General features: G+C 38.8%; 1 protein-coding gene across 1 annotated transcript; it reads right to left on the minus strand.

Annotated features, from left to right (window-relative positions):
- Positions 1–2333: 2333 nt before the first annotated feature.
- Positions 2334–3066, minus strand: LOC110926333 (14 kDa proline-rich protein DC2.15). Its single transcript, XM_022170079.2, has one exon. The coding sequence runs from the start codon at positions 2959–2961 to the stop codon at positions 2569–2571; it is 393 nt and encodes a 130-aa protein (XP_022025771.1). The 5' UTR covers positions 2962–3066; the 3' UTR covers positions 2334–2568.
- Positions 3067–18849: the final 15783 nt, after the last annotated feature.

Here is an 18849-nt window from a genome sequence, read left to right on the forward strand (position 1 = left end):
AAAAAGTTAAAGTATGCTATGTCCCTATAAACTCAATCCTGTCTTTGACTTGGATGTGTTGATTTTAGATTTCTCTAGATTATGTTTTTCTATCATTCTTACCGACATTGCATAATTTAGAAATCAATGGATGTAATGATGTTATTTGAAATTCAAGTATCTTTTTTTTCTGAATTTAGCGACATGAAATTAAAAATCATGTGGCCACAAACATGAAAACATAAGTCTCATTATTTGTTCATGGCACAAGACGACATTATAGGTCATCCAAACATCTCAAACCAAAAACCCTGTTTTTATTCTTTTAGAAAATAGGTAAAGTACATTTAATTATCATTTTCTCAAAAGTGACCACAACGGATATGTGTAAATGGAGAGTTCATTTCCTTTTTAACATGGTTGTTGGTAAGCATTTACCATCCATGACCCATATGCTTGGCTGTATTATTTTAGTTTCTTTCCAATTCACCAAGATATAACATCTTTTACTTTAAATCATGATAATGGTTTAACACTATATAGACAATATATAGATTTTGGTGTGGCTTGAATTTCAGAATTGTTAAGGCACATCAATGAAGCATTTTGTTTCAATATTTAAAATGTTAAGATCTAATATTGGTCACATATGAACATGTAGAGGTCGAAAATGACAAATCTAACTGGTGTAAGAATATGATGTAGTTGAAGCTCAAAAAGTGGAAAATAACTCTTCGTAATGAAATGTCAAAAACTCTCCTCACATGTGAAGTACTTGACAGAGATATCTTATTCTTGTCAAAGTGATTAATGATAATTTATATGATCTATATATCCATAGATAAATCATCCTTAATTAATTCAAAAACCCCATCATATTAGTACGTATTGGATAAATAATACACTTGTACCTGGGAAATCACCAACTCAATATTTCCTTGATTTTTCTGTTTTAAGATTATCAAAATGAAATACATGCAAGTACCATAACCTATGATGTAGAAAAGATAAAGATGCAAAAATAGACAAGAGTACATTTTGTGTATATATGTTGATACTATATTATGTCATTTTGGTAATCATAAAGGTAATTTTTTTCAGTATTTACTTTATTTTTTTTTTCTAAATTGACGACATGGACCAAAACCCCGATTGAGTTCTCGCCGCGTAGCGAGGCCAAACTGATTTGGGGTAAACGATCAAAGTATATATTATTTTGTATATTAAACTATAAAGAGTGTCGGTAGTGTACCCGTGTCGTGATGAACCGAACTAATTTTGAGTTAACAGCATCGGTAATAGTACACCGATATCTTAATGAATCAAACCGATACCGGCTAAATTTCTGTCACAACTCGCGAAGGAATTTTACTAGTTGAAATTTAAAACTTGTTCGGCTGTACCAATTTGTTTTTGGTAAATATAAAATTGGAGGGATATAATACTGAGCTCGCTCATCAGGATTGGATTTAACCCACCATATTCGGATATGAGCTCTGGTTTGTGTCTCATGCTAAGAGTACTTAGTACACTCATATATGTGAGCTTACGTGCTTATTTTCATATTATATTTTTTATACTTATTCACACATTAGAGAATGATTATAAGGAGAATTTGCATCCTGAGACAAGACTCGCGATGTTGTATTTTGTAAATTTAGCATGCTAGTTTAATCTAGGATAGTACAAATTTCTCTCTTGTGGAACTTTGTATCCAAATCTTATCGGTGTAAGAAATTCGCTTATTTAGAGAGAATAGATAAAGATATCCGTTACAAAAAAAATTGGTTCCAAACAATAACTATTTTTAATTATGTTTACATTCATAATTTTATACTTCATCAAAGCAATTAATTTCTTACCACGTATTGACCACATTTACTAAAATTCACTTGTAAGACCATCCGTAGTGGGGCATTATGTGGGCATTATGCTAAAAAAAAACGCCCCCCACTCCTATTACATAGGGCATTATGGGGCATTATGCTCAAAAAAAAATTGCTTTGGCGTGATATATAAAACGCCCAAAGGGGATTGTGGGAGGGTTGACTGACCAATGAGATTTTTTAGGGGTTTTTTCTTTATTTTATTTAATGCCCCAATAATGCCCAATAATGCCCCATCCCCATTACACCCCATTTTAGAAAACGCCCAATAATGCCCCTTTGCTGACTGGACCGCCACATGACGTAAAATGCCCTAGGGTGGGGGCATTATATTCCCCTTCCACTACACATGATCTAAGTTGGGGCGTTAAATATATTTCACCACTAGGGTACGTACATATATGTTACACATGTTTACCAGCCAATTAATATGATAAAGACTTAACATATAGGAATCCTACAAAAAAACACACATTAATTTGGACATATGTTCTATTATTTTTGAATCACAATAATACAAATCCTAGTCACATTATGACTAGGACTAAAGTACAAGAGAAGGCATGAGCCAACCTCTTCAAATCAGTAGCTTCGAAAATTAAACACTCAATCTCAGATGAAAACACGTACTCCAACATATATAGAAACATATAAAACAAAATACAAACAACGTTTGATAACCATAAAAACTGCATGTAGATCTCTATGCGCATTGGAAGCCCTTTGGGACCTTCTTTCCACAGTAGTTGAGCAACAAGCTCAATGAAACTGGTACATTGAGGTTGATACCCAAAACATTAGCTTTAATCGCGGTGCAAAGACAAACTGCGGCCTCAAGATCAACAAGGTCACCGAGGAGGCTGCAGCAAGGAGTCTTCGCGGGTGTACCAACAACTAGGTGAACCAAGTCATTGAGAACATTAGCACACACACCTAATTTGAGGGTGTCTTTAGGGCAAGTAGCTTTTTGGTGATGGTGTTTGTGTGGCTTAGGGGCCTTTGGTGGTGGTGGGCAAGAAGTTGAGCTTACAAGAGTGAAGAAGAGAAGGTTGAGGGTGAGTAGGAAGGCAGTTGTTGTCAAAGACCTAGAAGCCATTTTGGGTCTCTTTTGGGTTGTGTAGGGAAAACTAGATCAAGTTATGGTTGCTAGTTTTGGGGTGAGGAACTATTGAAGTGTGTCATGGTATTTATAGATGAGAATCATGAACAATGTTATGTATTATTGATATCATGTCTTCATGCTATGTTAGGCAGTTTACATAACCAGGTGCAAACTTTTACTCTTTTGGTTTTATTCTAGCATTATAATAATCTTTTCTTTCTGGAATTTAATCTGTGGGTTTTTTATATATCTGAAATAAATGGTTTTGCAATATCTTCTAACATATAAATGCCACCTTTATAATTGAAATACAACATACTGTTAATGACCAGATTCAACTTATTTATTCTATTCCTCATTTGTTCTTATTTGCAAGTATTCTAATAAGACAGATAAACGTTTGGATGTCTTCCTACTATACAAAAACAAACCTAGAAAAGTAAAATTGTGATGTGCCAATATACCAATGAAGTTTGACAAATATACTTAAGTATTAGTAACACTTATCGAGATGTTTTTCCTAGAAATATTTTTTATCACTTTCTGTAATATATATTTTATACTAAATAAAATGGTATGGATATATATTGATCAACAAGTGACGTTGCCATAGTGGTTAATTTTCTTGCTAGGTGATTAATAATATAGTATGTCACATGTTGTATGCTTCTTGCCGGTATTTTCAGAACCAAACCAAAACCGAAAACATAATGGGTCCGGTTGTTTGTATTTTAGGATGTTAGATGACATATCAACAACCTGGATTACGATATAGTTTTGTTTGAACGAACCTGGATTATGATATATGTAATCCGCTAAAATCTGTTAGACCAAACACAAATAAACGAAAGAGAAAAGAATCGCATGTAGCATTGTGGGCGATTAACATGATTGGCCTACATTTGAGGGAAACTAAAGATCTCTTTTTGAATTCAAATGTTAGTTGTTACAACTATAGAACTCCAGTTATGAATTTAACCATAGAAAGATTTCGACCTCTAATAATAAGTCGGAATTAATGTGCGTTCTTGATTCTAGATTTCAAGACAAGTTACAGATTTACTAAAACAGACCCAAAAGTCGAATTTGGAATCCACTTGGTCGAACATCTTAGTTTGGTACCAAACCTTATCATGATAGATCCTAGGAAACCCTAATTCATAAGTCAATTGTTTTTATTTAATTATCAAAAATAATAAATTTTTCTTAAAAGCCTAAATTATAATTTGAATTACCAATGAGAATTCATCAATATTTTATGTCTTTGATGTAAGAGGACCAGGTGACTTCTATAACAAATTTTCATAGGCGAGTACAGGTTCTATTATTTTTTTTATTTATGTGTAAGAACGATTAAACTTTTACGAAGAGAGAAAACACAACATACAAATAAAGAGAATTCCCAAGAAAATTGATATATAATTAAATTAAGTTCAAATTTCGTGTATTACAAGAGTTCAGTAAATATAATTATATATACTTAATAATAAAAAAGTTATGATTTAAAAATTCATTTATTGAATGAAATATAATATAATTTGTTAGTACATACGATTATCAGTATATGCTTTTAAAAATAACTTTGACGTGCTCGTTATAATCAATTTTTTAAACATTTGATTTTCAACATCATACTAAATGTAATTGATAAATGTTAATTCAATGAAAATGTATTTGGTCCTATAAATATCTTTTTTAACACAATTAACTTAACTTAAATTACAAATATATATATATATATATATATATATATATATATATATATAATGTAAGTATCTATAGAAAACCCACTTTAATTTAGAAAACCCGGGAAACTCAAAGCTCCCGATGTTTTTTTCTTTTGAAAAAATTTACACATGTTATATACATGTTTTTAAGGGTTTTGGGCAAAAAAAAATCAAAAAAGCGCCAAGTAGATATTTTTTAAAAAAATAAACAAGTTTTGGTGTAACACATGTTACAAATATGTCAGATGAATGTAACATGTGTTACACCAAAACTTGTTTATTTTTTTTTTAAATATCTACTCGGCGCTTTTTTGATTTTTTTTGCCCAAAACCCTTAAAAACATGTATATAACATGTGTAAATTTTTTCAAAACAAAAAAACATCGTGAGCTTTGAGTTTCCCGAGTTTTCTAAATTAAAGTGGGTTTTCTGTACATCCTTCCCCTATATATATACACACACACACACACATATATATATATATATATATATATATATATATATATATATATATATATATATATATATATGTAGGGAGCCGCTAAAATAGAAACCACCTCCAATTGTAAAAACCGCGAGAACCACTCTCAAACAGTCAGATTATAACAACTAAAAGGGTATTTTGGTCTTTTACCCCTAATGTCAAATCCCCCATATCTTTCTTCATTTAATGCATGTCTCTCTCATCCTTTTATATTTCATTTCAAGTCTCTCTCCTAATTTCTTCAAAAATAGATTGTCTTCTTCCCTCCTCACATTTTTTCTCTGCAGATCTGAAGAAGAAACCCTAGAAATCAACCCCTCATCTCCTACTCCACAACAACCATCGAAATTCAAGCCTAATCTCTCTCTGTTGAAATTCAAGACCCATCTCTCATCAATCTCTCTCTCTTGAACCTCTCCTCCCTGCTGGATGATGACCAGCCGACCACCACTATGGGTGGCGGCGCTGGACGGTGATGACGCGAGGGAGCACCAGCCGCCGGCGACGAAGATAACCGACAAAGCACGCCCCTCACACCCTCGTCTCTCTTTGTTCCGACAGAAAAAAACAACCATTTAAGCTCTGGTGGTGGCACACGGCGGCTAAAATCAGAGCAGAAGAGGTGAACGGTTGTCACACCCCGATTTCCACACGTTTCACCGGTGGGCCCGGTGGGGGATTACCGTGACGTAGTTGGCAATAATATAGTCAAACAACACAAAATTTAAATGCACAGCGGAAGCATAAAGATAGATTTATTTCAACCAACAAAATGTAATATCCAAGTTTCACATATTAGCTGAAATAGATCCACAGGTGGATCAAAATAAAAAGAGATATTGTTCAACAGATAATGGCATCCAAGCTTGCGAGACTCTAACAATGCTAAGGAGTGGCCAGCCTATTTCGTGTAGAACCTGCATTTAATCTTTTTGGGGGGAAATACGTCAGTTTACACTGGTAAATACATTCAACTGACACTTTTAGAAAAAGAGTTTAATAAAATTGATTTGAATGCACGTGGCACAAACTTTTATAACTTGGTATAATTAATCAAATCTAATCTTGTAAAAGAATTACATGATCGTTATGCGTTCAGTCGCCCGGTTCGTGTCGGGTTTAAGGTTAATTGACACACAACATAGTACAAAACCGCGGCGGGAAAACCAACGGTTATACCTTTATAAGTATGGACACATTGTCGGGTGTACGCCTACACCCGCGTGTCAAGGTCGTGGCCATTTCTTAAAATGATGCCAAGGATATCCGGGACATGGTCATTAAACTCCCAAAAGTGTAACACAAACAAAACCAATTTTTAAACGGGTCATATTGATAATACTCAACTACTAATGAGTTGAGGTCAATTGCCCGACCAAGTGGTATTTTATATACCATACCCCAAGCCCGTATAAGGGGAAATAAGTTAAAAGTATTTACCTGAGCAAGTAATAACCACAACAAGCAAATGCAAGTATCTTTTACTGGTCTCCTATTCTGGAATGAAGGTTTATAATAACCTATTAGAATCCTAACGGGTCTTTAATTTAGCCTAAGCTTAGACCGGTCAGTTTCAAAGGATAAATACGGTTTAACCGCATGAAAAGCGAAAACCGGGGATGGGATGTGGTTTGGACCCAACAAGTTCGGAAACTTGTATATTATGGGTAAACTAAACACATTCTGGATTTTGAGGTAAAAACGACAAGGTTGGACCCGTTTCGGCTAATTTATGTAAACTAGTTACATAAACCGGACCGGACGCGTAAATGGCGTAACGGGTAACCGTAAGAGTCCTACACAGGTTTCCTAAGTTAATATGCTCCAAAGAGGTTGTGGTATCAGTAGGATACCTTCCATTATGCCCATAACGAGTTTAATCCCAACATACGCCCCGAAGGGGTATTTTGCTCGTTTTAAAGATTATAAAAGAGATTTTCGGGTTATACAGGAAATCTGAGTTTTCTGACCAGGTTATAAAGTTCAAAATACTTTATCTATTATATGAAATCAGTAGAAATTGGATTCGGGTCAAAATACCATGTAGAATTCATTTTTATGTCCGAAAAGGGTATATTCGGTATCTACCGAATTAGGGCCATAACCGCAGGTTATGAGCAGGTTAAAAATAATTAAAAATCTTTAAAAATCTCAAAGTATTATATTACAACAGTGGGTAAAAGGTTTGGTGTCGAAATTTGGGTTTAGATAGGCTTTACGCTAATTGCGCCGTTTAATCATTAAAGTTTTCTTAATTGCGCTAGTTAGGGTGGGAATCAGAGGGTGCCCTTTTAAGGGTTTAATGCCCACATAATTACCAACATATAACTATATTTGATTCGACTAATCACTGGACCATTTGTGATTAATCGTTAAGTCAATCGTTAATTACGACGGTTTGACTTCTAAGCTATAACCAAGCAAAAACTTAACTAAGAAGGGTTGAGCACACTTACAGAAGTCCTATGCACGACCAGAGATGCTTAGAGAGAACACTTGAGCTCCAGAAATGATCAGAAGTGAAGGAATGAGGTGTGGTTACAATGTGTGCATCTCATGGCCTTTTATAGTGAATTTGTGAGCTTAGGATCATTACAACTAAGGCTACAAGCGTTCCCTGATCACCAACAAGTGTCCCTGAGTCCTAGGGGTCGTTTTGGGGGCGCCCATGCTGATAATAATGGCTCCTAAGTCGGTTAAAACAGCAAACAGTGCTTCTGTCCGCATTTTCTGTATCTGGGCCATTGACGCGGCCCGCGTAAAGGTCCTCTAACTTTTACGAGGCCCGTCTGAATCCTTCTAACAGAACCCATATCTTTCAACTGCTAGCGCGGCCCGCGTAAAGCCCTTGCTAACCTTTACGCGGCCCACCTGAGACCTGCTGTAAGATTTTCAAATCTTTTACAATCATTGCAGTTGGCTCTTGGATTTACGGAGGGGTAACTTTGCATTTTGGGCCTTTCTTATTTACGTATAAGGGCCTTGTGACTTTTACCTAACCTATTAATCCTCGGTTAGTTTATCACTACCCGAAAAGTCATAACTTTCAATGTTTGACGCTTTTAACCCATCTTAAACGAATTTGGTCATAACCTTCTCATTTTATAACGGAACTTGATGAAATTTATATCGTGCATTCTAGTGAGCATATTTTACCGTTACAAAGCCTCGGGTTTGTTAAAAGGGTCACTCAGAGGTATAACTTAAACATGTTGACACATTTAACCCCTGTAGCTTGTAATCTCTCACTTTCTTCCACATTTCGTTCCGTATGATCCATGATTCATTCGTTTGAAGGTACGAGCATCATGTAGGGTTACTGTAAAGTATATTTATCCCTTATTGACATTTTGAACCCTTGAATTCACATACTTTCTATGTTTGTCAACTTTAGTCCCTCTATAGTATTTATTACCACGTGCAAACTTATGACACGTATCATTACTTTATAGGACACAAAATTTCGAGGTGTTACATCCTCACCCCCTTAAAAGAAATCTTGACCTCGAGATTTATTGAAACAAGTGAGGGTACTTTTCTTTCATCGTGGACTCTACCTCCCACGTATACTCGGGACCTCTACGGGCATCCCATTTTACCTTTACAATCGGTATATACTTCCTTCGAAGCTTCTTAACCTGCCGATCCTCGATCGACACCGGTTTTTCAACAAACTTTAAGCTCTCATCGATGTGTACATCTGTATGCGGTATAACTAGCGATTCATCAGCGAAACACTTCTTTAGATTGCAGATGTGGAACACATTGTGGATACCACTGAGCTCCTCCGGTAAGTTTAACTTATAGGCAACCGATTCGACACGTTCGATTACTTCGAAAGGTCCAATGTATCTCGGGCTAAATTTGCCTTTCTTTCCGAATCGCATCACTCCCTTCCAGGGTGATACTTTAAGCAATACCTTGTCACCTACTTCGAAGTTAAAAGGTTTACGCTTCAAATCTGCGTAGCTTTTCTGCCTATCTCGGGCAGCTTTCAATCGGTCACGAATCTGGACAATCTTGTCCGTCGTTTCAAAAATTATGTCAGGTCCTGTCATCTGGACATCTCCAACTTCTGCCCAACAAACGGGCGTTCTACACTTTCTACCATACAAGGCTTCGAAAGGAGCAGCTTTAATGCTCGTATGGTAGCTGTTGTTATATGAGAACTCGACTAATGGTAGGTGGTTATCCCAATTACCACCTAAATCAATCACACATGCACGAAGCATGTCTTTCAACGTTTGGATTGTACGCTCACTCTGTCCGTCCATCTGAGGGTGGTAAGCAGTACTGAAGTTTAAGCGCGTGCCCAAAGATTGTTGGAAACTTTTCCAAAAGTGTGACGTGTATCTGGTATCTCTGTTAGAGATAATAGACACAGGCACGCCGTGAAGGGATACAATCTTATCTACGAACAACTGAGCTAACATATCGGAGCTATAAGTCTCCTTAATGGGTAGGAAATGTGCCGACTTAGTCAGTCTATCAACTATTACCCATATCGTATCGTTTCCCTTCCTTGTCTTTGGCAACTTGGTGATGAAATCCATCGTCACCATTTCCCACTTCCACTCGGGAAGTTCAGGTTGTTGCAGCAAGCCTGACGGCTTTTGATGTTCAGCTTTTACTTGCGCACAAGTCAAACACTTTGCCACATAGGTGGCTATAGACTTCTTCAAGCCTATCCACCAAAAGTTTGCCTTCAAATCCTGGTACATCTTGTCCGCTCCAGGATGAACGAAATATCGGGAACTGTGGGCTTCCTAAAGGATAACGTCCCGAAGACCTCCATAAACAGGAACCCATATCCTCCCATTTAATCTCAGAATTCCGTCTTTGCCATAGGATAACTGTTCTTCAGTTACTCCTAGCTTTTCGTTAGGATAGTTAGCTTCTAGCACATCTTCTTTCTGTGCAGCTAACAATCGTTCATTCAGACTGTTCTTGATTTCAATGCTCTTGGCATTGAACCTTAATGGTTTCACTCTTTCTTTTCTACTCAAGGCATCTGCGACTACGTTGGCCTTGCCTGGATGGTATCTTATTTCACAGTCATAATCGTTCAGAGTTTCCATCCAACGTCGCTGCCTCATATTCAAATCTTTCTGATTGAACAGATGCTGAAGGCTTTTGTAATCAGAATAGATCACACACTTAGTTCCATATAAATAATGCCTCCATAGCTTTAATGCAAATACAACTGCACCGAACTCCAAGTCATGAGTGGTGTAGTTCTTCTCGTGCACCTTTAGTTGTCGTGAAGCGTAGGCAATGACCTTGCCTTTTTGCATTAACACACAACCCATTTCGGTTTGTGATGCATCACAATAGACTACAAATTCATCAATTCCTTCAGGTAATGTCAACACTGGGGCGTTACTCAACTTTTGCTTTAAAATATCAAATGACTCTTGCTGCTTAGGTCCCCAATTGAACTTGCTATTCTTGCGAGTTAGCGAAGTTAGGGGTGCTGCAATCCTTGAGAAATTTTCGATGAAGCGCCTGTAGTATCCTGCTAGACCTAGGAAACTACGAATCTCCGTAGGTGTCTTGGGCTCCTGCCAATTCATGACAGCTTCAACCTTAGCAGGATCTACTTGGATACCACGCTCACTGACTACATGTCCAAGGAATTGGACTTCTCGTAGCCAAAATTCACATTTAGAGAATTTAGCGTAAAGCTTTTCTTGATGAAGCAGTTTAAGAATACATCGCAGATGCTTCTCGTGGTCAGCTTGACTTTTTGAGTATATGAGGATGTCATCGATGAAGACAATGACAAATTTATCCAAATATGGCTTGCAGACGCGATTCATGAGATCCATGAATGCGGCAGGTGCATTTGTGAGCCCAAAAGGCATCACTAGGAACTCGAAATGACCATAACGAGTCCTAAATGCAGTCTTGTGCACATCTTCCTCCTTGACCTTCAATTGATGGTAGCCTAATCTTAAATCAATCTTGGAAAAGTAGCTTGCTCCTTGCAATTGGTCGAACAGATCGTCGATCCTGGGCAAGGGATACCTATTCTTTATAGTAACCTTATTAAGCTCACGGTAATCGATGCATAGACGCATCGAACCATCCTTCTTTTTGACGAACAAGATCGGTGCTCCCCACGGAGACGAACTAGGTCTAATAAAACCTTTGGCTAGCAGATCATCTAGCTGCGTTTTCAATTCTTTCATTTCTGTTGGCGCCAATCTATACGGTGCCCTTGCAACAGGTGCAGCTCCTGGAATGATTTCGATTCTAAACTCCTCTTGTCTATCTGGTGGCAAACCAGGTAGTTCTTCCGGGAAAATTTCAGGGAAATCAGAGATGACTGGAATGTCTTCAATCTTGGGTCTTTCCTCACCAATGGTCACCTGAGCCATATAAATGACACATCTCTTCTTCAGACATCTGGATGCCTTTAGCATAGACACTTGCTCAGGCAATCCATGCCGAGTGTCTCCTTGAATAGTAAGTGGTTCACCAGACGGAGTCTTGATTACCACTTGCTTCTTGTTGCACACTATCTGAGCTTGGTTATGCGATAACCAATCCATACCCAACACTATGTCGAAACCAGCTAGCTTAAAGGGTAACAGGGGTACAGGAAATGAGTGGTTCCTAATGGATATGACACATCCATCTAACACAGTCGAGACGGTTTCCATGGTTCCATTAGCTAACTCTACCTCATAATTCACCCTTAAGGCTTTAGCAGGTAATCTTAACAATTCGCAAAACTTATTGTCTACAAAGGATTTATCTGCTCCAGAATCAAATAATACCCTTGCGAATACATCATTAATAAGAAATGTACCGGTTATGACGTTGTCGTTCTGGATAGCCTCTTGAACATTCATCTGAAAGACCCTGGCATTGGTCTTTTTCCCTTCTTCAGCCTTCTTCACCAGCTTTAGGCAGTTGGTCTTGATATGCCCCTTTTCATTGCAACTATAACAAGTTGCATCCTTCAGTTTCTTACATTCGAGGGTCCTATGCTCAGAGGACTTGCAAATCCCACACGCCTTCGGCTGGGATTTCTGTTCATACCTGCACCTCCCGAAATGGTGCTTCTTGCAAACCTTGCACTTGGGCCTATCGCCCGACTGCTGATCACCCTTCTTGGTCTTAGACCCCTTCTTGTGGTCACGGTTCCCCCGATGCTTCTTACTTGACCGACGTGAATTATCATCTTCACGTTTCCTTTTCTCAGTGTCAGCATTTCTCAATGATCTCTGTCTCACTGCATCCAGTGTGAGAGACAGAGATATATCTGCTACGGATCTAAATGTAGCGGGCCGAGAGGCCTTCACGCTAGCTTTGATTTTTGGGGCCAGACCCCCATTGAAGCGCGCGATCCTTTTGGGTTCCGGGGTTACAAGGTACGGAACCAATCTGGACAGGGTGTTGAAACTGGTAAGATATGCCTGGCAATCTAAGTTCTTCATGACCAATGATAGGAAATCAGATTCTATCTTCTCGACCTCGTGTTGAGGGCAGTAGTTTTCTTTGATGAGAGCAACAAATTGCTCCCATGACATGCTGTACAAAGCAACCTTTCCAGAGGCTTGAACCAATGACCTCCACCATGCTAGGGCTTCACCCTTAAATGACTGGGATACAAACTTTACCACATCCCTCTCAGCACAACCACTAATGTCCACAACAGTGTCCATTTCGTCCAGCCAGGTCATGCAATCCACAGCGCCTTTTTCCCCAATAAAATCTCGGGGCTTGCAGGAAACAAAATACTTATATGTGCAACCCTTGGCGCGAGGTGTATCATCGAGCACTATTTTCTTAGGGCGGACACTATTCTCATTTGATGAGTGTCGATCATCATCTTTCTTAGGTTTAGACTGGGTAGAGAGTGGTTTGCTATGAGATTCAGAATGGGTTCTTGGTTTAGAGTGTGGTGCAGATCGGGTCCTACTTCGAGACCCGCTATAATCTTCATACTGCCATTCTAAGGCCGTTTTAACAGCGTTGTCTACTAACGTTTTTAATTCAGCACCCGTTAAATTAATTTGGGCGTTATCATTCTCATTCTCCTTTGGATGACTATTATTTTCGTCCGAGTCAGCCATTGAAATCTTGAGCTGCTATAAAAGATAATAACAGAAGTCTTATTCGGGAGTTTATTATGGAACCGTCTTTTATGGCAACTCATTAACCATGGTAAACATAGACCATATCTGGTTAATTTGTTACTCACATTTATTTAAGATTTTAATATAACTTATCCTAATTTCAACAATATTGATAGTGGCATGAAAGCCTAGTCACAGGGACATTTTATATTATAAGCCAGGATTTTAGAGAATCAAGGCATGCAGGTTTTAAACATAGTTCCTTACCTTTCTGACAGGGAGTCATAGACTTCAACTGCCTTTTGTCTTATATGACAATGAGTATAGCCCGTAGGCACTACATCACTAATGGATGTTTGATAAGTGATCATCTTACTTGATGATTTAAACCCATGATTTATAAATCATTAATTTAGGTTTTGGAATCCTTAGAAGGATCCTTGTGTAAAATGACACGTGTGATTTTAACGAATCACGTCTGCCAGGAGGGTTAACATGTTTACAGAGGTTAACCAGAATCTGAACCTTTTAATCAGGTCTTACCATCTCGGCCGGGTCTTATAATGACACCAGACTAGGTTTCACCATTAAGATTCTTTATACAATAACTGGTAGGCATATTAATTTAAAAGTAATGATTTTTGATTTATTTATTTCATATATTTATGCATATAATGACAAAATGAAATTTATAAACTTAACATTCCAATATATATTAAAAGATTACACACTGCCCTAAACGGGACTTTTAAAAGACGAAATACCTACGCAGAGGTTATACAGAAAACAAGTCCTCGCAGGGACCAAATACTAGGATAGATGTCCTCGCAGGGACTGAAAAGGCAAGTCCACACAGGGACTGAAAGACAAGTCCACGCAGGGACTTGATTAAAATAGGAAATACAATAGTACATATAGAGACTAATGATCTCGCTTCTTCTTCCCTTTTAACAGGTTTGCTAGGCCTTTGAGGAATCCACGATTGTTCTTACGCTCTTGCTCAAAGTCTTGTTCCACCCTGTTTAAACGGTGGAGGATTTCTTCCTGCTCCGGTGGGGAAAAACGCGGCTGCTGCGGTAAGTGCTGAGTCGGAGGTCTAGCAGGTATTGGATACCCATGAGTTGAGTATCCCATTCCCCAAGGTGTTTCGTAAGGTACTTCAGGATGAAGGGCGTGGTAGTTTGCCGCCTCTTCTATGTATGGGTCGCCACCCATATAGTTATAGTGAGTGTGAGCTGGCTGCTCAAATGGGTTGTACGCTGTGGAACCGGCGTACGCAGGTATCGGGTTATCATAGCCAAACGGTGGCGGAGGTGGTGCAACTGGTGCAGAATTCACCTCTGCGGGGTGGTTAGAAGGTCCACCCATTTGTGGGTCTTCAGGCAGTGGCAGAAAATGACTTCCACTTGAGTGGCGAGGGGTGCTAAAGTGAAAATCCCCTCCTCATGTGGACATCCGCGCGCCTGTTCTCCTACGCCTTGGTGGATCCGGAGGTGCTTGATGCACTGGTGGCGGTGGAGGCGGTGGCGTAACTGCCACGAAACGTGAATCCTCGGAAGGATCCTGCTGCTGCTGTTGCTGCTCATGAGGCGGTAAGTGGTGAGAGGGTGTAAAGTACCACTCGCACTGGTTGAACCTCGCCTGATAACTGTCTGGGCCCTGATAGGGTGTTCCATGGAAGGATGACCCATCAGAGATCTCGATAGGATGGTTGGGGGTACCTCTTGTAGGCTCGACGGGATCCGTGTCCTCGTCCATATCCATCGCATTATCTTCGGAGAAATGGTCCTCTGGTCCTAAAGGGTTAAAACCTACTGGTTCTTGGATAAAGTTTCCCGGGTTGAACCGGCCCTGAAAGACAGGAGTAGGGTCGCCAAAGGAACGGTGCGAAGCAGAACGCTGAAGAGGTATGAATGAAGGTTGAGGGTTATCGGGCTCGTTTTCTGAGTTCGGCCCAAAAGAGTGACGGTATGAAGGTGTCGAACTGTGTGAGGTAGACCGTCTAGCGGGCTCAAAGAGGTTTCTCCTACGCCTCTAAGGTTCTTCACTCCTGGTGCTGGAAGGAGCTCGCATGTGTGAAGGTCCGGCCTCGTGATCATTGTGAGTAGTGATCGGCCCTTTGCCTCTTCCTCCTCGTCTTATTGCTCGTGGCATATTTCCTGCTTTCATAAATTTTAAATCAACAATAAACAATAAAGGACAATTAGAACAACAATTCGAATCCGTCCTATTTTCTTGTCTAGACTCGAGTATGTGTAATTGTGTCATTGAGATTAAACACATAGCATAGTGTTTAATTCACTCAATGTTGGCTCTGATACCAACCTGTCACACCCCGATTTCCACACGTTTCACCGGTGGGCCCGGTGGGGGATTACCGTGACGTAGTTGGCAACAATATAGTCAAACAACACAATATTTAAATACACAGCGGAAGCATAAAGATAGATTTATTTCAACCAACAAAATGAAATATCCAAGTATCACATATTAGCTGAAATAGATCCACAGGTGGATCAAAATAAAAAGAGATATTGTTCAACAGATAATGACATCCAAGCTTGCGAGACTCTAACGATGCTAAGGAGTGGCCAGCCTATTTCGTGTAGAACCTGCATTTAATCTTTTTGGGGAAAATACGTTAGTTTACACTGGTAAATACATTCAACCGACACTTTTAGAAAAAAAGTTTAATAAAATTGATTTGAATGCATGTGGCACAAACTTTTATAACTTGGGATAATTAATCAAATCTAATCTTGTAAAAGAATTAAATGTTCGTTATGCGTTCAGTCGCCCGGTTCGTGTCGGGTATAAGGTTAATTGACACACCACATAGTACAAAACCGCGGCGGGAAAACCAACGGTTATACCTTTATAAGTATGGACACATTGTCGGGTGTACGCCAACACCCGCGTGTCAAGGTCGTGGCCATTTCTTAAAATGATGCCAAGGATATCCGGGACATGGTCATTAAACTCCCAAAAGTGTAACACAAACAAAACCAATTTTTAAACGGGTCATATTGATAATACACAACTACTAATGAGTTGAGATCAATTGCCCGACCAAGTGGTATTTTATATACCATACCCCAAGCCCGTATAAGGGGAAATAAGTTAAAAGTATTTATCTGAGCAAGTAATAACCACAACAAGCAAATGCAAGTATCTTTTACTGGTCTCCTATTCTGAAACGAAGGTTTATAATAACCTATTAGAATCCTAACGGGTCTTTAATTTAGCCTAAGCTTAGACCGGTCAGTTTCAAAGGATAAATACGGTTTAACCGCATGAAAAGTGAAAACCAGGGATGGGATGTGGTTTGGACCCAACAAGTTCGGAGACTTGTATATTATGGGTAAACTAAACACATTCTGAATTTTGAGGTAAAAACGACAAGGTTGGACCCGTTTCGGCTAATTTATGTAAACTAGTTACATAAACCGGACCGAACGCGTAAATGGCGTAACGGGTAACCGTAAGAGTCCTACACAGGTTTCCAAGGTTAATATGCTCCAAAGAGGTTGTGGTATCAGTAGGATACCTTCCATTATGCCCATAACGAGTTTAATCCCAACATACGCCCCGAAGGGGTATTTTGGTCGTTTTAAAGATTATAAAAGAGATTTCCGGGTTATACAGGAAATCTGAGTTTTCTGACCAGGTTATAAAGTTCAAAATACTTTATCTATTATATGAAATCAGTAGAAATTGGATTCGGGTCAAAATACCATGTAGAATTCATTTTTATGTCCGAAAAAGGTATATTCGGTATCTACCGAATTAGGGCCATAACCGCAGGTTATGAGTAGGTTAAAAATTATTAAAAATCTTTAAAAATCTCAAAATATTATATTACCACAGTGGGTAAAAGGTTTGGCGTCGAAATTTGGGTTTAGATAGGCTTTACGCTAATTGCGCCGTTTAATCATTAAAGTTTTCTTAATTGCGCTATTTAGCATAACTCCTATTCTAGACCTCGGATTGACATGAAATTTTAGGGATATATTTAGAAATCAGTAATTAAGGTTATTGTCCTTTCACACATCCAAAATTCTTGTTTTAAGGTCAAAAGGGCATTATGGTCAACTTTAAGCATATAACGGAAATGTGCAAACGACTCGGACAAACAACGAACCAGTCACAGAGGGTTATACCATTATGTGACCTAGTCCTAAGAGAGTCCTAAGGCATATCTATGTTATACCAAAACGGGTCAGAACTGAAGTCAAAGCAAAAGTCAAAGTTTTGCGACTTTCGTTCCGAACCGGGTCAAAACAGTAAATGGTCGGATCAAACAAGCTTAGACCAGTTATAATACTTATTATCAAGTTATATGAGTGGTAAAACAGGTTACATGCCACCTACATTGTTAATTATGCATTAAATCGAAAATTAGCATTCTGTTGACTTTTTCTAAGCAACTTTGACCCGACATTTGGACTAATTAGAGTGGGAATCAGAGGGTGCCCGTTTAGGGGTTTAATGCCCACATAATTACCAACATATAACTATCTTTGATTCAACTAATCACCGGACCATTTGTGATTAATCATTAAGTCAATCGTTAATTACGACGGTTTGACTTCTAAGCTATAACCAAGCAAAAACTTAACTAAGAAGGGTTGAGCACACTTACAGAAGTCCTATGCACGACCAGAGATGCTTAGAGAGAACACTTGAGCTCCAATGATCAGAAGTGAAGGAATGAGGTGTGGTTACAATGTGTGCATCTCATGGCCTTTTATAGCGAATTTGTGAGCTTAGGATCATTACAACTAAGGCTACAAGGGTTCCCTAATCACCAACAAGTGTCTCTGAGTCCTAGGGGTCGTTTAAGGGGCGCCCATGCTGATAATAATGGCTCCTAAGTCGGTTAAAACAGCAAACAGTGCTTCTGTCCGCATTTTCTGTATCTGGGCCATTGACGCGGCCCGCGTAAAGGTCCTCTAACCTTTACGCGGCCCGTCTGAATCCTTCTGACAGAACCCACATCTTTCAACTACTAGCGCGGCCCGCGTAAAGCCCTTGCTAACCTTTACGCGGCCCGCCTGAGACCTGCTGTAAGATTTTCAAATCTTTTACAATCATTGCAATTGGCTCTTGGATTTACGGAGGGGTAACTTTGCATTTTGGGCCTTTCTTATTTACGTATAAGGGCCTCGTGACTTTTACCTAACCTATTAATCCTCGGTTAGTTTATCACTACCCAAAAAGTCATAACTTTCAATGTTTGACGCTTTTAACCCATCTTAAACGAATTTGGTCATAACCTTCTCATTTTATAACAGAACTTGATGAAATTTATATCGTGCATTCTAGTGAGCATATTTTACCGTTACAAAGCCTCGGGTTTGTTAAAGGGTCACTCAGAGGTATAACTTAAACATGTTGACACATTTAACCCCTGGAGCTTGTAATCTCTCACTTTCTTCCACATTTCGTTCCGTATGATCCATGATTCATTCGGTTGAAGGTACGAGCATCATGTAGGGTTACTGTAAAATATATTTATCCCTTATTGACATTTTGAACCCTTGAATTCACATACTTTCTATGTTTGTCAACTTTAGTCCCTCTA

This window comes from Helianthus annuus, chromosome 17 (assembly GCF_002127325.2).
Source record: "Helianthus annuus cultivar XRQ/B chromosome 17, HanXRQr2.0-SUNRISE, whole genome shotgun sequence".
Classification (NCBI taxonomy): Eukaryota; Viridiplantae; Streptophyta; class Magnoliopsida; order Asterales; family Asteraceae; genus Helianthus; species Helianthus annuus.